This window comes from Ostrinia furnacalis, unplaced genomic scaffold, assembly GCF_004193835.3.
Source record: "Ostrinia furnacalis isolate ACB-3 unplaced genomic scaffold, ASM419383v2 OfSCF0075, whole genome shotgun sequence".
Classification (NCBI taxonomy): domain Eukaryota; kingdom Metazoa; phylum Arthropoda; class Insecta; order Lepidoptera; family Crambidae; genus Ostrinia; species Ostrinia furnacalis.
Genome location: NW_021130314.1, coordinates 13305 through 36384, shown reverse-complemented (window position 1 = coordinate 36384; position 23080 = coordinate 13305). Strand labels below are relative to the sequence as shown.

At 38.0% G+C, this 23080-nt stretch overlaps 2 protein-coding genes across 2 annotated transcripts in view; one reads left to right on the top strand and one right to left on the bottom strand.

Annotated features, from left to right (window-relative positions):
- The window catches only part of LOC114350359 (titin), a 37461-nt gene extending 35158 nt beyond the window's left edge, over nt 1–2303 (bottom strand). Inside the window, exon 1 of the mRNA XM_028301139.1 lies at nt 2209–2303. The gene's annotated coding sequence lies outside the window, so the exon portion shown is untranslated. The remainder of the gene's footprint in view (nt 1–2208) is intronic.
- An 11022-nt stretch (nt 2304–13325) lies between these two features.
- Ccs (copper chaperone for superoxide dismutase) lies at nt 13326–22873 on the top strand. Its single transcript, XM_028301530.1, has 7 exons — nt 13326–13458; nt 17065–17157; nt 17283–17394; nt 18320–18498; nt 19505–19660; nt 20314–20417; nt 22518–22873. The coding sequence occupies exons 1-7, from the start codon at nt 13444–13446 to the stop codon at nt 22717–22719; spliced, it is 861 nt and encodes a 286-aa protein (XP_028157331.1). The 5' UTR covers nt 13326–13443; the 3' UTR covers nt 22720–22873.
- Nucleotides 22874–23080: the final 207 nt, after the last annotated feature.

Sequence of the window (23080 nt, the reverse complement as noted above, 5' to 3'; positions counted from 1 at the left end):
CATGGTCGATCTGTTTTAATGGTTTCAATTTATTATTTAATGGACTTTAGTGTACAAATTTGGTGTTATTTTGTGTTCTAAAGTGCAGTGAAGTGATAAATTATAAAAAAATTGAAATAATTCGAATTTGAGCGCGCATCGAGTGTCGAATGGGTTGTCGTATGAACAACCCGCTTTGGACCCGGTGGCGTCTCGAAACCTGCTTACGGGCATACTTAACTCCACGGAATCCATGAAAAATCAATAGAACTGAAACACCCACGTTCTATTGATAACTATGTCAATTATTTTTCACTCGACATTGGCAGAAATAAACCTCCCAGAGAGGTTTGGTTGCCATTAAAAAAAAAAAACTCAATCTTTCCCCTCCCGTGCCGCTCCCATACCTACTTATCTTCCAGCACTAAGTTATGAACTAGACCTATTCAGCAGGTAAAGTTCATACAATAGGCAGGTAGAGTTATGTTAAAACTCCTTGGCTGAGTTCCACCATCTTACTTTAACTTTGACAAACGTCAAATATCTGTCAAACTCCATAAAAAGCACTGAGCCCCGATTACGGTAACTTTTAACGTCAACAATCCAGACACGCTTCTCGATTCTGCGATACGATTGGTCGTTCAACAGCGTACGTCAGCTGTTTTGACCAATCGTATTGCAGAATCGAGAAGCGTGTCTGGATTGTTGACGTTAAAAGTTACCGTAATCGGGGCTCTGGTCATTGTTATTTTTACGGTTAAAAAAACCGGCCAAATGCGAGTCGGACTCGCGCACCGAGGGTTCCGTACCATTGATTTATGAAATTAAAATTATTATTTTTTATTTAAGTTATTAGTATGAAAGATTACGCGGTAATAAGCGGTTTACGATTTACGAGGTATTAAAAAAAACTACTTACTAGATATCGTTCAAAACAATTTTCGTTGGTAGTTTTTATAGTAATGTACATCATAATGTTTTTTTTAGATTTTTCATTTTCTTATTTTAGAAGTTAGAGGGGGGGGGGGGACCAACATTTTTCCACTTTGGAAGCGTCTGTGACGCAAACTATTCGGTTTAGAAAGAAAAAAAGTATTTTAGAAACCTCGATATCATTTTTGAAGACCTATCCATAGATACCCCACACGTATGTGTTTTACGAAAAAAAAATTTTTGAGTTTCAGTGGCGAGCCCCCAATATTTTTTTATTTTTTTTTATTTTTGCATCAAAATCTTAATGCGGTTCACAGAATACATCTACTTACCAAGTTTAAACAGTATAGCTCTTATAGTTTCGGAAAAAAATGGCTGTGACATACGGACGGACAGACAGACATGACGAATCTATAAGGGTTCCGTTTTTTGCCATTTGGCTACGGAAACTTAAAAAGGTGGTGCAACTCAGCCCTAATATACTATTGAGTTAAGTTAAAACTCGTAGAACAAATAAGTACTTATTGTTGTTGGTTTCGGTCTAGTACCTACTAGTGTTTTACAAATAACCCCGTAAAGAGTCCCTAAAAATGTGAATACAAAAGAAAATCTCTAAAAGCTTATATTCGGTGTTACGTTATAACTCGACAAAGTTTGCACTTCGGTCTTACGAGGCTAAAACTTGTGATCAAAGTACGAGCAATGACATACCATTATAAAAACATCTTAGGCTGACTTATCTTTGACCATAACTATAACGATAACCGGTGCTTTTTGTATGGAGTTTGACATATTTTTTAAGTTTGTCAAAGTTAAAGTAAGATGGTGCAACCCAGCCTTAGAGTACGAACGAGTAGGTATTTATTTAGAAATTGAAAAATGCTTCAGGTGGGATGCCACGAAAACTTGCTTTAAAATTTTACTCTGACCACTGAACTATGGAGCATTCGTAAACCTACAAAAAAACAGTCATTGAAAAATAGGATCCTACCCAAAACTTTTTCATATAAAATGTAGCCAAGACTGTGGCTATCGTTTGTGTGGAAGCAGTTAGCTAGAGACCTTTAGCTTATTATTTTTTTATGTGTTTAACACTGTATCTCATGTTGATAGCCCAATCCCTGTCAAATACCTGCCTTGTTCTGCATAGAAAAAATGTATGATGCTATTTGAACTTCAAATTAGATAGTTACTTATGTGCCATCAAGAGTGATATGGGGGATTACTGGGGTCAAATTAGCCAATAAGATTACCTGGTTTCCACTGTTAATAATATAAAAGAAAGTTCTACATCACCTTATTCCTGTAACACTTTGTAGCACTTCACAACACTGCAGTTAAACATTAACTGAACCAATATTTGGCAGAGTACCTCGTGACCGCATTTCTAAACAGACCACTGGGACACTAACTGCTGTTTGGACACTAATGATTTAGATGTCTAATCGATTGATCAAAAGTCATAAGTAATAGGCTTTTCATCATCATCATCATCATCATTTCAGCCATAGGACGTCCACTGCTGAACATAGCCTTTCCCAATGATTTCCTGACCGGTTGGTAGCGGCCTGCATGCAGCGCCTTCCTGCTACCTTTATGAGGTCGTCGGAACCCCTCGTAATCGTTATGTGTTACCATAGGGGTCACTTAAAAATTAGGGATTGATGGTGAAAACGGGCATAAATAGGTTTAAAATCTATTTTATGAAGTTTGAAAAACCAAAATCCGATAAGTTGTTTTTGAAAGAAAAAAGAAAGAAAAATAGTTTACCTATTTGGTTCAAACATAATACGTTTTACACAATTTAAATAATATACATACGAGTAATTTATTGAACCAAAATGGCTCCTACTCAGCTTGTATCATGTTCCATTCAGAACAAGAATGCTGGGATTCTATCCATCTATCCTTACAAACTATCACAATTACTTTACTTATTATTAGTAGAAGGATATTTCAGTCGTCGTCATCCCTGTCTTGATTTTCTCTCGTCTCAAAGTAGATGTCTTCAGCTTCCACCTTCTGCATGTACATCCTCTCTGTTAAAGAAAATATATATTTAATCATCATCAAGTCACTTTCAACCCGGAAAGGGATCGTAACCGTATCAAATACAGGCGGTCAGTATTATTTGTATGAGACTCCATACTGCAACGCACACTTATCCGCACCCTAATCCAAATGACAGCTCGCGAAAGGCGATACGGTGTTAATCCCTTTCAGAGTTGATAAGCTATGACCTTTAGCCTCCACTGTAAAAGCATGTCCCTCTCTAATTTACCAGAGGCAAATAGAGGATTTGGGCTTCACTCCCCACGCTGGTCAAACGAGTTGGGGAGACAGTTTAATATTTAATAAATAATAATAATAAATAGTACACACTACGTCGTTCGGCTAGTGGTGCCACTCGAGAACTTTTCTGCCCCAACGGCCATCAGTTCTACTAGCTATGTGCCACGCCCAGTTTGGCTATTATATTCTCTTATTCTTCGTCGCTACACTTTTGCTAGAGTGGTAGTGGTCGTCACACCAGGTCCGGTGGCAAGCCTCACAATCCGTCGTCATTCCTCCCGCACTGCAGCCTTTCTTGTGCACTCGTGGAGTGGACCATTGAGTGTGGTTTTGACTTGGTCAGTCCAGCGCACGGGCGACCTGCCGCGCGCTCTTGTGCCCTCAACCTTCCCCTGCACGACACGTCTCCAAGTGTAATATGGCCAAAGAAAATGAGAATACGACTTTAGCTTTAGCTGGGAATCGAATCGACTTACCGACTGGTACAACAGCCGCCAACATGTCTGGATGGTGATGATTGGCGTAACCTATAATTGAATATTGTACGTTTTTTAGAAATATCTTGATACCTTCATCTATTTATTATAATTATAAAAGCTCTACTCTATGTCTATAAAAGCGAAAGGTCACTGACTGATTGACTCACAACTCACACATCATGAAATCTCAGAAACCACAAGTTCCTTTTTGAACGTAGGTGCTCACTAAGACGGGATTTTGTAAAATTCAACTACTAAGTAAGGGGGTAAAACGGGATCCACGCGTTCCAAGTCGCGGGCGGCCGCTAGTATAAATAAATATATGTAGAAAGGAAACCAGTGAATAGAAATTTTATTTTAATAAAACAGTAGTTAGGTCTAAAGGCAGGTACTACCAAGTTTTGGTTGCGACTTGGGAATGTCCAAAAATATTTAGACCATTAAAGAAAGAGAGACGGCGTAAAAATGTCGTAAGTACTAGTTTCAACTTAAAATTCTGTACTTACAATGATTTGCTGAGACAGGCTGAGACAAATAATAGAAGATGTGCGGTTGTTGCAAAATACGTTTTCATTGTTAACGTTTATGTTGTTAGTTACAATTCATAATACCTTTATATACCTACTTATACTTAGACTCTATATTATACAAAATACTTATATGGTAAAGAACGTTACAACTACCCGCATAACATTTATTTATTTAATCGGTTATTGCATTAACATAATATCAATACCTCTGGGCTCAAACTCACAACTCACTTTCGGGGTTTTTTATTTAGTTAGTAAAGGACATTGTCAGAAACCGCCTAAAAAACCGCCAAAAAACATTAACCCATCATAATTATTTTCTATTTTTTTTAATACATTAAGCACCCTTTCGTTCTAATGGACACTTAAGCATTGAAAAATGAAATAAATAAGTCTTTTAACGTTTATTCTATAATACTGTTACAACTTCCGGACGTTTTGGTGCGTGGCATGGTCTAAAACCTATCAAGTTTCATAATTTTTGCCGATAAAATCTGTACGAGGCATTACCGTACTTTATTGCTGGGAGTCCATGTATAGTGATGTTCCTGCGGCCATCATAGACAATCAAATATCAATTTTGAAAATAAAATAAATCGATTAAACTGCTTTGAAGACTAGATTTGCGTTAAAAGCTAAAAAGATATTGACACTATTACAAGAAGCTATCTAAAGTGTCCAGCTGGTCGAAGGTCGTAAATAAAATAAAAATAATTAGGACNNNATCTATGCGAATGAGGGTTTTCGCGATTGAAAAATCCGCCAGATGGCAATACGTAGACGTGAGGTCCAAATGCTGCATGATTGGTTAATTTTGACATGACATTGACAGATATCCACCAATCATGCAGCATTTGGACCTCGCGTCTACGTATTGCCATCTCGCGGATTTTTCAATCGCGAAAACCCTCATTCATAGCACATTAATAATAGACCAATGAACTTTTATAGATTGTGAAAGAGAAGATAAAGATTTTATTATTTTATTAAAATCTTGCCACGAAGTAGTTTTTCAGTAGAGACCAGGATTGGATAATCGCTACAGGCAAGTATCAGAACATTTAATAAATATTTTTAATCGATTATATCCTTGTGAATCGTTTTAATAAATTGTCATTTTACTTTTTCAATTAAAACTTTTGCAATCCCTAGTCTTGTCAAACTGTCATAATGTCAACAAATTATAAATGTCACGTCAGTTGACTCAATTTCAGTCTTCTGTGCGTTTATTGTATTTTTATTTCAATGAAATAGTGCTAAAGGGTTAGTATAGTTCTAAAATACTGGACTGTCCTGTCGATGACATTGACAGTGGGGCGCCACCGTCAATACCGGATCGCTGGTTCAGATTTTTGCCATGTTGGAAACCATATAGTTGAACGATGGTAGCGCCCCCCTGTCATTGAGTTTGGTGGGACAGTTCAGCGTGGGTCATCTATATAGATGATATTTCCAACATGGCAAAAATCGGAAGCAGCGATCTGGTATTGACGGTGGCGCCACGCTGTCAATGTCATGGATAGGACAGTTCAGTATTTTGGAACTATACTAAAAGTGAAAGCCTTTTTTTCAGAAAGAAAACCAATGTGGTGCCCTTTTTATTCATACTGTTTGAAAGTTACAAGTCAGTGATACAGAGTTGCCGACATTATAACTCCATAGTGATACCATACCAAAGAAGAAGGTTTCCTAAACACACACACTTGTGTTATTTTTATATGTGATCAAATAAAAAGGATTAATTCTACTGCTCAAATGGAATAACTTATCCCAAGAGACCGAATATAAAAAAAAAACCTCTCCATAGAAATTCAAATACTTTGAACTGTAAAATTGTATAAATTGTTTTGGACCAAATAAAAATTTTTCTTTCTTTCTTTCTTTCTAAATTATCACCATCACGAGGATGTGAATTTTTTGGAGAATTTGATATTGGTCCTGTAAGAAAAGTAGTTGTATTTCAGTAGTAGAATCAACCCTTCTTGTTTCATCAGCAAGAGTAACTATAGAAACGCCCTGTAGGTAGGTATTATTAAGCTGAAGAGTTTGTTTAGTGTCAAAGACTGTCACACAGTGTAACTTAAATTGGCATATTATGATAATGAACATAAAAACTTAAATAAATATTTATGTTAATATTTTTTCTATTTATTTATTTTCCCAAAGCTTCACAGTGACAGCTGAAACAGCAATACTGTTGTAAAACTAAACTTGGAACAAACTGTTACAAATATTTTACAAATTAAAATAAAACCGCATGTTGCTTTACTTTCTCGTATAGGTAATAAATGTAATTAATGGCTAGATTATTAATGTTACTTTGTTACCCTCAATAGTGAGGAGATCTTATAAAATGGTAACCCTGATTTTCATTGTCATTCAAGTGCTCTTTCTTCGCATAGGCTTCTGTGATTTGGCCAAGGGCCACACACATTGCGATAACATTATGCGACATTGATTTGACAGCAGCGGAGTGAAGTCTTGCGACTATGCAAAATGATACCCTGTAATCGTAGCGCATATAGACATAGACGGGGCGGGGCACATAGCTCGTAGAGCTGATGGCCGCTGGGGCAGGAAAGTTCTTGAGTGGCGACCACGAGCCGAAAGACGTAGCGTGGGCAGGCCTCCCACTAGGTGGACCGACGATCTGGTGAAGGTCGCGGGAGGTGCCTGTATGCGAGCGGTGCAGGATCGGTCTTCGTGGAAATCCTTGGGGGAGGCCTTTGTCCAGCAGTGGACGTCTTTTCGGCTGAAACGAACGAACGAACGATACGTATTACCACTATTTACCAGACATTACTATTTATTGCATACTCGCCGGATTACACGTAGGAGCACGCGCGTTACAGCTTCGGCCTTGCATTATTATAAGATCTTGTTCCGCCCTTTTACGAACTTCCTCCGTGAGGATATCCCCGCCGAATTCTATGATGAACCTATCAAAAGTCATATTCTGCAATGTCAACCCACCACAAGGTGGACCGACGACCTGATAAAGGTAGCGGGAAGGCGCTGGATGCAGGCCGCTACCAACCGTGCGATGTGGAAGTCATTGGGGGAGGCCTATGTTCAGTAGTGGACGTCCTGTGGCTGAAATGATGATGATGATGAAGAAATGAATGAAAATGACAAATCTTCGAACGTGTATAATACCGTGCCAAAGTAATCATATAATTTTGGCACCTTAATAACTATTGCCGTTTTTGTTGTAAAGATCATGCAGCGCTACTTGCGGATATTATTGGAAAGAAAACTATGTGGGCTCTAGATCTGAAGCCGCTTTAACGAACACGAAGTGCTCATACAATGCGGCGTATTTTCTTCCAGTCTTTAGTCAGGACTTTAGTCGAATTAAAACCCCGGTTGAACGTGATATAGCCGCACTAGAATACGATGCTTTTTTGCATAATCGCAAGACTTCGTTCCGGTGTCGACCGAATGTTATCATGATGTATGTGGCCCAGGGGTTACCGTAGCCGCTAAGGTTTGAAACTTCTTGCTTAAAATATTGTAGTCTTTGGCATAGACTACGATGGTAGTCATGGAGATAGGAGTTTGTTATCTCGTGTCAGATGTAAATGGTGAAAAGAAAACTCATGATTCGTGGTATTTTTATGTAATATGTAGGTATTTTATAAAAGTGGAACCCCGAGTGATCTCCAAAACCCATTCTATTATTATATACGATTCGGCTTCGATATCTATAATACAATAGGAGTTTATTTCATGTGTCAGATGACAAGGGTGGAAACAACCTACGATTCATGTTGTTTATTTACGTGCAATATGTGGGCATATTATAAAAGTGGAATGCCGAGTTGTATTTCTAAAACTTGTTCTATTATTTTATACTATTTGGCTGCGACTCGGCGTGACGACAATACAAAACATTTTTCGCGAATCGGTGTTCATACATTCACTTAATACATTAGACGCCATGTTGTCATAAACGACATATTATAAAATCGCTGTGATTTAATATTCTTAATCATTAATTTTATGGCAAGTGTCCATCAGGAATCATTGTTCTTACACACAGAATCGTATTATTTCGCTTTCGGGTAGTAATATGTCAAAATTGTTGGTTCTTAGGCGAACAATGTATGGAGAACGAACATTGTCCTTTCCTAAAAAAAGTGCCTTTACAAACCACCTTATTTTGATATGCTAAACAGAATTCATCGTAAAAGTTTATTTTTAACTTAAAACAAAATCGAATTATAGGAATACTAATGCGACAGTTTCATAGGCAACCTTCTACAGTGACAATAAAATCAACTATTTCCTTTTACGTATTATTATTAATAGCAATAAAAAATAATTAACGTTTAATGAAGATTTTGTCCAGCAGTGGACGTCATTTGGCTGAAACGAAAGACAAACAACGAATACAAACACTGACGGTTGATGTACGAGTAAGTCAGTGGGCATGACCCCCACTAGGTGGACATACGATCTGGTGAAGGTCGCGGGAAGAGCCTGGATGCGGGCAGTGCAGGACCAGTTGTTATGGAAATCCTTGGCTTTTGTCCAGCTGTGGACGTCGTTTGGCTGAAACAAACGAAGTCATTCAAAAAAAGTTTAACTCGTGATCGATTCTACTACCTACCCCCCGTAGTTATAGAGTCGGTACCACATCCTCATAAACGAAAGTTTTCGCTCTATCTCAGATTAAAAGGAAGGAAACTAAGATTATTTAATTTTATCTTCAAAATCAAAAATATTTATTCAGTTTAGACCACAAGTGGCACTTTTGAACGTCAAAATATAGTAAATAATAAAAAAGAAAAGGTAGCCCTTATGGGGCACTTTACATGTCTCCTTATCTTTTGGGCCATACCAGCGCTTCGAGACAAACATATGGCAAGTGCTGAGAAGAAACGCCGGAACGCCGGCTACTTCCTTTTAGTAAGGGCTATAATTTCACCGGGACACCATGGTGGCGCAACCAGTCGCCGCTACCAACAAAATGTATACAGCTTTGCGCAACCAAACGGACACCAGGTGAGTAACTCTCTATAGAGTTGTATACATTTTGTTGGTAGCCGGCGACTGGTTGCGCCGCCATGGTATTCCGGTGAAATATAGCCCTAATAAGTATTCATCTTCTGAGCCAGGAGGGTCAATTTGGTCCTAAGGAAGGCAGATCAATCCAGGGGCGGATGATAAGGCTAACTCTCTGTCTTGATTTATTTAAATTAAATTAAAAATAAACATTTATGGGAATAACAACTTGACCTACACCTACTTTATTACAATCACAATAAACTGAACAATTTACGTTAGCTATAAAGTAAATAATAAACACATGGTAAAAATTATGCGGATTGCTAAACTAGGCCTACTTGAAATACAGGCTGTGCCAAAATTGGCACGCCAGATTGATACACGGGACTATTCCCACCTGGGCACTTCTTCGAAATCGCATTCTTCGGCTGATTCATATGGACAAATTTCAAATTCAATTTTAGGTTTGTAACATAGACTCATATGAAAATAGGTACACCCAATAACATATATTTGGATAAGGGACTCGTTTTTGTAAAGTAGTTTTCAAGATATCGACGTTCAAATATTTTGTGCCCATATGAATCAGAATTTGTTACATATTAATCAAAAATAGAAATAAAATTTATGATATTCATGTACAATTGGCTCTAAATTAAGAAAATAATCATATTAAAACAAAAACAATGATCTGTTGTTATGAAAAAATGCAACGATTCCAAAATAATTCGTGAAAAAACATTTTTTTGAAACTTTATTATACATCCTTAGTATTTTGTCATCATCATAATCATTTCAACTGAACATAAGCCTCTCCCAATGATTTACATAATGACCGATTGGTAGCGGCCTGCATCCTGCGCCTTCTTGTGGGAGGACGTTCTACACTGAGCTTTCCGGCACGTAGCTTCTACTCCAGAAACGTGGTATCCCATCGGCCATCATTTCTGTATACTATGTGTCCTGCCCATTATCACTTCAGTTTGCTAAAACATCGGACTATGCCACCATGCGACTTTAGATCGTTTACGGATCTCCTCATTTCAGATTCGATTGCATAAAAAAAATGCGAACAAACTTAATTAAAATTATGACACATTTTTTTTGTAGAAGGACAACTCATTAGCTTTCGAAATAATTTTAATTTATATTGATATATCAAAAGGAAAATGCTACATCAACCATTTTGTTCCGGAAAATGGCTAACGGACACACCATATGAATCAGAGAATCACACTTCAAATATTTTTATTTTGTATAAAGACAGCAATTATGTAAAAAATGTAATTTGCGCCAGATAGGGCTATAGCTAAGCTATACGAAAAAAAAATATTGCATGCCATTTTGTTAGTTGGTTACAGAACTATACCCAAAGACATCGAAAATTTTGCCTCTGAAGAAATACCCACCTCTCGTTCCCACCACTGCAAAGTGCAACTCCTGTGTAGCCAGGATCTACAGCTTGACCGCCATAAAAACTCAACCAATGAAGGTCAAGTTTATCCCGGGGGAAAGTTAAACTGTCATTGGACCCGCAACGAAATTAATCAGAAGAATATAGGAGGAGTTCGAAATTAAGGTTCGATTTATGATTCTCGATTATACGCCAGATTGATACTAGGTAAATGTCACTCTATTAGTAGCTTAGCTTAGGCAAGAGCCTTATGGTTCCAGCAGAGTGGAATAGGGCCACCCCCACTCTTCCCGAGGATATCATAAAAGTCTATTATCGGAGAAATATGAACCTTAGGTCTTCCCAAGCCGTCTGCCCAGGGCGGGGAGTGTATGCCAAATCCTTCATTTACTTCTGGTAAATTGGAGAGGGTCGTACCTACTCCTGCCGACCGTGTGGTGACGGCAGAGTGGAATACATTTGTCACCAAACCCTACTCTTCCCGCGGGTGTCGTAAGAGGCGACTTATGGACTAAGTACACATCAGAGAACGGGCAGCAGCACTCTCTGAAAAACAGCAATCTTTTAAACTGCGATCTCCAACCTGCCTGCCAAGCGTGGGGATTATGGCAAAACCCTCCACTACTTATAGTGGAGGAGGCTCATAATCCAGCAGTGGACTGTAAAGGGCTGTTGATGATGTACTCCTGCAGTTGACCTTTTATTATGCAACTTTTACTATTATTCTGAAGCTAACTATCCAGTTTTAACCGTCAGTTTTAACACCGTGAGATTGCGGTCAAATACCTGCCTTGTTATGCATAAAACAAAGTCAAGCGTGGTTGGCCGTTTTTGGAACATCCTGTATAACATTCTTTGCATATAATTTATAGAGTACAACTTTTTATGGCAAAATATTGTAAGTAACACTACCCACATAGTTTATTTTAAGTGAACTACAAAAGGTTTAGAAATAAAATATTCTTGCACAATATTGGATATTCCCAAAGTCCTTAAGAAAACTTAAAATGTGGGTAATGAAACGCAAGTATTAATAAAACTGTGTTTGTAAAAGATCTTTAGATAACTGATGGTGTTCCGTGTTTTTTTTACATAGATAGATGGAGGTAGGTAGGAATAATTTAATACGTACCTATTTTTTTCTTGCAGGTGAAGCCAATCACCACCATCCAGACATGTTAGCCGCCGTTGTACCAGTTGGTGAGTCGATAAAACAAAAGAAAACTGCCTAAACTAACTACACCCGTATTTACAAACAATGCTTGCTTAAGTAATGCAGCAAATCGAACGCACAGCGTTGAATAGAGCTCTGTGATTGGTTCGTGTGTCACCCTGTGCGTCGACGCGCACTGTGGGACCTCATAGTAACTTTTGTGAATAAGTACTTCTCTTACAACTGCACCTCGTTGGAATGCGACTCTCCTTCCCACTTACCCGTACGTACACCTCCCCGCATTCACCCTGTCTCTGTACGAGCGTCAATGTGACGTCACGGTGACAAAATCATGATCAAAATTATCTTTATTTGTGTAGACTAATTAAATTAGTACTTACAAATCGTCAAATGCTCATAAGGAGCCTATAAATGTCTCATTCTTTTTTTGCCCTACCAGCGCTTCGAGACAAACATTTGCTTGCCAAATGTTTGTCTCGAAGCGCTGGTAGGTAAGCGCTGCTGAGAAAAAGCGCCGCAACAAACTCAGTCACCACTGTCTGCCGATTTAAAAATAATATAAAAAAGTAGGAAAGTAGTAGACATAAGAAGTACTCTCTAAGGCCGAGTCCACTAGTCCTACGGTTAAACCGCCGCGGTTTTTAAACGCGTGATTTTATAACCATGTAAAATCAATGCAAACGTCCGCACACCGCACTGCGGTTTTTTCCCGCGTCTGATTTTTACGTACATTTTGGGCGGTCTCGCGATTTCGCGGTTTACCGCTTACGGGAAAAAACCGTAGTGCGGTTAATCTGTGGCTGCCAAGTGCCCAGTTAACTGTTAACTCGACCGGGTTTTACATTATCTTTTAGCTTAGCTCTTGGCCTGCAATTGTCATAATTTCTGGAAAATAACTAATATTTTTCATTTTCAGAGAAAATGTACGAAGTGGAGCACAACATGCACAACAAGGAACCTGAAGTGCTCTTCTTTGGAAAAAGGGGCGTAAATACTTATTATGACTATTAGTGAAGTATATCAGTATTATCAGCCTCAGAAACATTTTAAGAGATCTTCAATTGCAACATTTAGGGCCGATTTTTCAATCGTCAGATAACTTTTAACTGAAGAATAAACTTGTCATTTTGACATATTTTCTATACTAAAACTGTCAATGTGCCAAACTTATTCTGCAGTTAAAAGTTATCCGACGATTGAAAAATCAGCCCTTAATGAAATAAACGAAACTTATTTTATTTGTTTCTTTTTTTACAAGTAGGTAATCCCTATGGAGGTACACATGCAGATTTGGTATAAATCATTAAAGTGATGATTGTATTTTAATGTGAATTGATTTACATATTTTAATTTAAATATTGATTACATATTTTAATTTAAATATTGATTATATACATTATTTTTTATTTCAATTAGCACATTAATTTTGAAAACGGCATCTATAGTAATCGGACCACTTAACTGTGAATCGGACCGACCGAAATTTCAATGTCAATGTCAGCTGTTTGTCAAATGTCATTGTCAAAAACACGCACACTTGTTTTTGTTCTAGAAAAACACCGAAAATCTTAATTCAGTGACTATTTCCGCAAAAAAAGAGTAAAATTTATAAAGATAAATAAATAAGGCATAATGCTTTCATCTAAGGTAAAGTAATGTTTTATTATTTCTTAATAGTTTTGCGTGACACTCAATAATCTTAGTACATGTACTTTATACCATTTTAATGGAATAATTACGAGTCATTCGTATAGTATTATTATGCGATATCATCATGATCATTCATTATCATCTTAATATAGCATTTACAAGTCCAAACCCCTTAATTTTCAGGTAATATAAGCATTTTGTTCTGGACCAAAAATAATTTGTCAATAGAACTTAATAAGTATTTATACTGTATTATAGCGACTTATTTAACTGTACGGACATTGGCACATAGAACTCAATACTATAGGTCTTTTGTATATTTGTAATGAGTGTGATTTTGCACTAAAATACCTATCTTGAGGGTTGAGGTCAATAAATGTATGTAATAACTAGCGACCGCCCGCGACTTCGTACGCGTGGATCCCGTTTTACCCCCTTCATCTATCATACGCGGTTTAGATTTTTTCATACAAATGTTTTTTCCCGCTAACTCCCGTTCCCGTGGGAATTTTGCAGTATATTGTAACTAAGCTTTAAGTTTACTAAGGTACCTGCATGCCAAATTTCAAGCGTCTAACTTAAGCGGTTTAGATGTTTCATACAAAAGGATTTTCCCGTTCCCGTGGGAATTCCTTTCTTAGTGCACCTCTACGGTACCTAAGCTACGTCCCTTCCAAATTTCAAGTGCCTACGTTTAGGCTGTGCGTTGGTCTGTCAGTCAGTCAGTTTCTCCTTTTATATATTTAGATATACTATTGATCACCACCACTCTTCCCGTGGATGTCATATAATGCGACTAAGGGATGAATATGCGAACATCAGGCCTCCCCAACCCGTCTGGCCAGCGTGGGGAGTGTAGGACAAGTCCTCCATTTGCCTCTGGTAAATTAGAGAGGGTCATGTTCCTGCAATGGAGACTAAATGACTTGATGAACTTATTACATTGTGTGTTATATGTAAATAACCCAAAGTATTATTTTTACTTACTGTCAATGACAGTTTAACTTTCCCCCGGGACAAACTTGACCTTCACTGGTCTGTCAGCCGTTTGGTGTAGTGGTTCAGAACGGACTACTATGCCGAGAGGTCCCGGGTTCGATTCCCGGCCGGGCAGAAATTGAAATGATGAATTTTAATTTCTGTGACGGGTCTGGGTGTTACTGTGTATAATATGTATGTATTTAAAAAAAAAACGTATATAAGTAGTATATCCGTTAAGCTACCACCCATAACACAAGCATTAAGTTGCTTACTTTGGGGCTAGCTGGCGCTGTGTGAAATTGTCCAAAGATTTATTATTATTATTACTGGTTGGGTTGAGCAGTCAAGCTGTAGATCCTGGCTACACAGACAGGGCCGCGCCGACCGCCGCCAGCGCCTGTGTGCGGAACCTATGAAGCGCCTCTTTTCTAATGAATCGACATAAAAAAACGAATTTAAATTTTAACGAATATTTTAATTGTTAATTTTGACGAAAATAAATGTTCTCCAGTTTTACAGTACTTAGATAATATTATCATAAGTGTATTATAACTGGAAACCACTAAGGAATTAGAATACTAAATAGGTAAATCCCGTTCGTTCTGCTTGCCAATTACTACGAAAAAGAAAACTCGAACTAAATTTTTACATACTTAATACAAAGAATTGTATACTTAAATATTAATAACAAAGAAGCTGACTTTTTTCTAATCATAATAATACTAATATGACTATTACGTACCTACCTATGCTATGTTTAAAAAAACAGCAAGTCTAACATTTGCAAGAATATTTTAATCATACTTAAATTATAATACAGGGTTTGGCGGAAGGTTAGACAAACTTCGTGGGTGTATAGGTAAGGTCATTTTAAGAATACAAGTTCGCCCATTTGACCCTAAGTGGTAATTTTTTTTTAATTGATATTTTTGTTTTCATTTAAGTTTTTCCGAAATTTGACCTAAAAACTGCTTTTTTTTTCTCGCGTGTTTTCAATCGCTTTTATTATTTTAATATCGAACATGTCTTTAGTCAAGTAAAATACATTTCAGATCCAGATAATGATTGGATAGCTAGTTACGAGCCGCCAAAGTTTAACAAAAGTACAAACCACGATAAAAAATTCAACTTGGAATTGTATTTAAAAAAAATAATTAAAGTTTTAATCGGGACATCCTAACATGGTGTCCCGATTAAAACTGAGCGGGCGCCCTTTTATCCCACTTTTTTCTTTTATTTTATTACTTTTATGTTTTTGCTGTGTGTTTAATAGTCTTTTATTATTTATAGTTTGTGCTTTTTCTACCTTAGCTTAAAAGCTGGAAAATTTAAGATCAGCTACGGGATATTAATTATTATTATTTTGATTTTTTGTATGGAAAAATTATATTGTTTTGCGTAGGCAAATACTTATCTAATTTGATTGCAATCAATTCAATCATTATCTGGATTACTTATCTAATTCAATCATTATCTGGATCTGAAATTTATTTTATTTGACTAAAGACATATTATTATTCGATATCTATATCAAATAAAAAATGCGGTTGGTTGAAAACATGCAAGAAAAAACATTGAAACAGGTTTTAGGTCATATTTTGGAAAAAAATAAATATAAACAAAAACATCAATTAAAAAAAAAGTTGCTCACTTAGGGTAAAATGGGCGAACTTGTATTCTTAAAATGACCTTACCTATACACCCACGAAGTTTGTCTAACCTTCCGCCAAACACCCTGTATTCTGTGGTTTTGACTTGGCTATCTCGTTCGTTAAAATCCCCGTGGCGGGGAATCCCCGGGACCCCATCCCGCTTGTGTCGCAACTCGCACGCATCGCATCGGGTTGCGTTCATAAACTCACTCATAGTCATAAAAATTTTGTATTACAAACTCGGCGCCTCTACGGTTCAAAATAACTTTACTTTATTTGAGGTTCAAAAGAACTGCCGCCGTTTTACGTTGAGCTCGTAAGTAATGTAAACTAAAACCCTAAGCGCTTAGGTTTTATTAATCTAAGCCTAAGCGTAAAAATGGAACCATAAACTTGAATCATAATAAACATATAAATATTGAGAGACTTGGTTAATAAGCATAATATTTGTTTTGTTGTGTTCAAGGCTTATGTTACGCATACTGTACCTACTTACTTATCGATACTCCATTTAAAAAAAAAATAGGTGGCAGTAGCGGCGCGGCGCCCCTATTGTCTTGGCGCCTGTGTGCGCCGCACACATCGCACACAGGGGCGGCGCGGCCCTGTACACAGAGTTGCAGCGGTGGGAACGAGAGGTGGGAATAGTCCCGTTACTGACTAAGTTAATGCCTTTTTAAGTAGGTAATATTATGATAAGGAAGAATAATATCTAAAACAGTGGTTCTTAACCTTTAAGTCATGAGGGACCATTTTACCAAATTTCTGTCTTGTCAGGGACCACCTCATAATCGGTCAAAACCAGTTTGACTGCAAAAATTAGTAAGTGGTTTTGACCAAGGTGTGCAAGTGCACATTGTGGACCACTTGGAATGCCTCCAGGGACCACCAGTGGTCCGCGAACCACCGGTTAGAAACCACTGATCTAAAAAAAACTTGAATGCTTGATTTTGTAAATAATTTGTTTTAGTTGGAGGTACTCGTAGATTTAGGATCAAAACCAGACGAACAGCTGTTGGAGAAAACTTTAAGCGTACTAAAATTGAAAGATGGAATACAAGAGGTATGTAATATGATGATAAAAATCCATATCTATGCTAATGTGAATAAATGAATATGAATAATATTATACAATTTGTTCTGTGGCTTCTACAAAAGGCAATACAGTTCAAAATAATGTGTTTTTAGGCTGTATTCAAAGATGGAGCCATCGTTGTAGAGACATCGTTACCGAGTGCTGTGGTGTTAGACGTAGTCACCAAAACGTCAGGAAAACGAGCCGTGTTACAAGGGTTTGGTGGTAAGTACATTCATTCGTTTCAGCCATAAGGATTTCCATAACGACCGGTCCTATGCTGCCCGCATCCAGGTATTTCTGCGACCTTCACCACTACTCAGACTTTGACATTCTCTAAATATACTTTGACAGTCTATAAATATATTTTGACATTCTCTCAATATACTTTGACATTCTCTAAATATACTTTAACATTCTCTAAATAAACTTTGACATTGATGAATAAACGCGGCCGCAACAGCGTATTGCACTTAAAAATTTCGACGGATTCATCCAATGTCTAAGTAGCTCAAATAGAAGAGCAGTCGTGCGGCAAGCGAAAGGTCGTGGGTTCGATTCCCGCCATAGGCAGTTCGATTTTTTCAAGTTGTTTATTATAACTTTAACATTCTCTCAACATACTTGAACATCGTCTCTAATCGTCGACCCAATCAGCCGTAGCGATGGTGTCCAGCCAATCGTGCTGCAAAGCAAACGTGATGGGAGTGATGAAATGTCTAATAATTCAACTCTAAATGTAGTTTTGATATAATAATATTTAAAAGTAGTTTCACTCCCCAAAATAAAGTTTTTTCATGCCTAAAATCAATATTAAATATAATTTAAATTTTCTAAATGTTTTATTAACATTATCTAAATCTACTTTGACATTCTCTCAATACACTTTGACATTATCTCAATATACTTTGACATTCTCTCAATATACTTTAACATTCTCTCAATATACTTTAACATTCTCTCAATATACTTTAACTTTCTCTCAATATACTTTAACTTTCTCTCAATATACTTTGACATTTTCTCAATATACTTTGACATTATCTCAATATACTTTGACATTCTCTCAATATACTTTAACTTTCTCTCAATATACTTTAACTTTCTCTCAATATACTTTAACATTCTCTAAATATACAATCCTCTCCAGAGACCCAATCAGCAGTAGCGATGGTGTCCAGCCAGTCGTGCTGCAAAGCCAACGTGATGGGCGTCATCAGGTTCCAACAGACGCCCGAAGGTCCACTGGTAGCGGATGGCAGCATCGATGGGCTAAGTCCGTCCAGTGTACACGGATTACACGTGCATGACGCTGGAGATCTTAGTCAGGTAAGATTTGTAAATCTATACTCTTCTATACTAATATTATAAATGCGAAAGTAACTCTGTCTGTCTCTCTTTCACGCCTAAACCACGGAACCGATTTTGATGAAATTTGGCATAGAGATAGTTTGAGTCCCGGGAAAGGACATAGGATAGATTTTATCCCGGTTTTCGAAACAGGGACGCGCGCGATAAAGTTTTTCTGTGACAGACAAAATACCACGCGGGCGAAGCCGCGGGCGGAAAGCTAGTAAGTCATAAAAGTTCATGGAATTTATTTCGTTCGTTCGTTCTGTCGTTTCAGCAAAATGACGTCCACTGCTGGACAATGGCCTCCTCCAAGGTTTACCACAATGAACGGTCCTGCGCTGCCCGCATCCAGGCTCTTCCCGCGACCTTAACCAGACCGTCGGTCAACCTAGTAGGAGGCCTACCCACGCTACGTCTACCAGGCCGTGGTCACCAATAGAGAATTTCTTTATTTTCTGTTTTTCTTTAAAGGATTCGCCACACTTGATGCGTCAATTTGCGTTCATTCATAATGTCTTAAATTCATTCGCAGTTCATCTCCAGTTACACTCCATTTTCATTCCAGCTGATGTGCAATTTAGTACCGCTGTAAAGATTACTCGCAAACACAGACAAAACAACGGATTTATACACTTTCCATCGAAATTCCGACCACCTTATTATTTTTTAAACTAAATTTACTAAAACACAGCAAATATTCGTGAAGCGTTTGACTTGCGTGTGAGAAAAGTAGCTTCCTGTCAGCTTTTACGCAAAGGCGCAGTTTCACTCGTTTACGTTACAAAGTCGTTTGATCTAGCTGTCAAAACGACACCGCGCTACGGATTTGTAAAACAGCTGATCGTCGTTCGTCGTCCAGTAGCGTTGCAGCTGAAAATTTTTACCGCAATCGGGGCCCTGACCGCAGTCAGCAGAACGTATCCAGTGGCAAATCCTTAAAGGATTTTTACACATGCCTTTTAACAACCTTAACATGTTTTAGGGTTGCGAATCAATAGGGGGCCACTATAACCCCTACAATAGTCCTCACGGGGGTCCAGACGACCCCAAAAGCAGTAGACACGCGGGAGACTTGGGGAACATAGTTGCTGATGAAAATGGACGAGCTACGTTCAGGATATTGGATAATGTTCTTAAGGTAAATATTTTTAAACTTGACGTCATTTAGGGTCATAGCACACTTGTCAACTCGGATAAGGATCAACACCGTATAGATGAACTACACTGAACCGTCCCACGTGACATTGACAGGGGGCGCCACCGTCAATACCAGATCGCTGGTTCCGATATCTGCCACTTTGGAAAACACTGAAATGTCATTTGCAGGCGGGCGCTGCCATCAATGCCAGGTTACTATTTTGACGTTTCAAAATCGTTCAACTACATCGCCTTTCGCGAGCTGTCATCGCCTTTCGCGCGCTGTCAACCGCGAGGCGAGGCGTTTACGTTACAAAATACTGAACTATCCTATCCGTGACATTGACAGCGGGGCGCCACCGTCAATACCGGATCGCTGGTTCCAATTTTTGCCATGTTCGCGTCGATGGTGGTGTCAATGAGTTTGGTGGGACAGTTCAGTTTAGGTCATCTATAAGTGTGCGTTGCAGTATGGGGTTTCATACAAAGAATACTGACCGCCTCAAATTGATACGGTTACGATCCCTTTCCGGGTTGATAAATGTGCGACGACCTTTAGAATCCTACATTATTTCTGATGAACATAGGCGGTACTAAGTTCGCCGGGTCAGCTATTAAAACAAATTCTCAGTACATATTGTAATCGTTCAACAGGTTTGGGACATAGTGGGGCGGTCAGTAGCAGTGTCAGCAAAGGTCGATGACCTGGGCAGGGGGGGCTCCCCCACTTCGAGGGTAGACGGAGACAGCGGTACTTCGTGAGTGTTTGTCTCTTTCTCTTTTTACGGCTGGACAGATTTTGATGAATTTTATTTATTTACACTTTAATGCCACAAGTTGTTATACATAATAATATGTATAAGGCGAACTTAATCCCATTCTCCGTCAGTTGGCCTTAGTTGAAAAAAAAATGTTTGGCAGTGAATTTAAAGCGAAAGAAATGAGAGGAAAAGATAACAAAATGCTACATACATAATTAACTTTTAAAAAAACCGACTTCAAATGCGTGAACACAAAAAAAAACTAAAAATTAAAAATATTGCGTATAAAAAAGTTCATCCCGAATTTTGCACCCTGGGGGGTGAAATATTTTCTTCAAATTCGCATGAAACCACCCTTTTGATAATACCTATTCAACAAAAAAATAATCGTTCAAATTGATTTATAATCGGCGGAGATATTGCGTATAAAAAAGTTCATCCCCAATTTTCCACCCTTGGGGGTTGTTTTTTCTATTATTAAATTTAAATGGGACCACCCTTGAGGTATTACCTATACGCCGAAAAAAGATTTGTTCAAATCGGTTCATAATTGGCGGAGTTATCGCGTAACAAACATAGAAAAAAAAACATACGGGTCGAATTGAGAACCTCCTCCTTTTTTGAAGTCGGTTGAAAATTATCACTCCACGGGATTTTACATCAAAACTTTTATAACGGTAAGTAAGATCCCATCAAAAACAATACTTGTCAAAAAAACCAAGTCTCGCAACTCAGTTGTTCTACGGTAAAAAGTTGTGAGATCCATGTAATACCAAGTCCAGGCCAGGAAATCTTTAACGTTTTACATAAAATTAAATTATTTAGTGCGATGGCCAAGTCAATATATTTATGTAAAACGTTAAAGATTTCCTGGCCTGGACTTGGTATTACATGGATCTCACAACTTTTTACCGTAGAACAACTGAGTTGCGAGACTTGGTTTTTTTGACAAGTATTGTTTTTGATGGGATCTCATTTACCGTTATAAAAGTTTTGATGTAAAATCCCGTGGAGTGATAATTTTCAACCGACTTCAAAAAAGGAGGAGGTTCTCAATTCGACCCGTATGTTTTTTTTTCTATGTTTGTTACGCGATAACTCCGCCAATTATGAACCGATTTGAACAAATCTTTTTTCGGCGTATAGGTAATACCTCAAGGGTGGTCCCATTTAAATTTAATAATAGAAAAAACAACCCCCAAGGGTGGAAAATTGGGGATGAACTTTTTTATACGCAATATCTCCGCCGATTATAAATCAATTTGAACGATTATTTTTTTGTTGAATAGGTATTATCAAAAGGGTGGTTTCATGCGAATTTGAAGAAAATATTTCACCCCTTGTATTTTGTAGACAGCAGTTATGTATCTAGAAAACTGGACCGAAATTGAAAAATTTTACTCGACTTGGCGGTTGCACTACCGTGCCCCCAAATATTTTAGTTTTTCCTTGATTCATACACCAAACACTACTTATATTCCAAATTTGAAGCTTCTAGGTCTGCTAGAAGTGCCTTAGAGTTTTGATGATCGGTGAGTCAGTCAGTGAGTCAGTCAGTGAGTCAGTGAGTGACAAAATTAAGTAACTTTGACCCGTTATAATTCTTAAACTACTGGTTCAAATTGAATGAAATTTTAAATATACCGTGTCTTTACAATTCCTGCATAGCTAATGAAAATTCAGCCTTCTAGTTTTATCCACAACGAAGTTACAGGCGGTCGAAAATGGCCTGAATTGCTTCGAGAAAAGGATGGTACGGCCGTGCCGCTTTTTTGCTCGACTTGGTGGGGGCACTGCCGTGCCCCCAGATATTTACTCTCTCGACGTTTCAACTCGGTTGCACGAGTCATGGTCGCGGGCAGACTGAAGAGTTGGCAGAAGTTGAATCATCGGGAGGGTAAATATATCTTATCGAAGAAATATCTTAATTACCGTTATAAAAGTTTTGTTGTAAAATTCCGTGGAGTGATAATTTTATAGTAAAAAATGCAACATACATAAAAATTAAAAATATTATAAAATGCTACATACATAAATAAATAGAGACTACTTTTTCCCGACGACCTTCACTTGACTATTTTTCATCATCTTTCGCAGTATAGCCTGCGGCATCATCGCTAGATCCGCTGGTATATTCCAAAATCCTAAACGGATATGCGCGTGCGACGGCGTCGTAGTGTGGGACGAGCGAGACAGACCGCTTGCGGGAAAGGGACGGAGGAAGGACACGGGCGACGCGGGGGAGCGAGACAGCTGCTGCAAGAAAGAGACGGAGAAGAAACCGTGCTGTAAATTTTGAGGGGTTCAATTTCAGAGCTTTCAGAGCTTTAATTTTGTGGTTATTTGGTTTTGGTTACGTTTAAAAAGCTAATTCCAGATGTCAAATAGTTCGTGACACCCAAAGCACGGTAATACTATCATACATATTGTAACTTCATATAAACGGACGAAACGCGAGCTTTCCTTCGAAATTCAAATCCCGGTATGCGCTCGACATGCAAAAGTCGGGGGTGTCGCGAATGTGCCACAGTAATAAACTGACGATGTGTTGTTTTGTAAACAGTAAGTGTTTTTTTTTTATAAAAATAATTACAAGTAAACTATTTATACAGGGTGTTAGGTAAATCGGCTTATAAGCCGACACCCCATGTTAACATTGT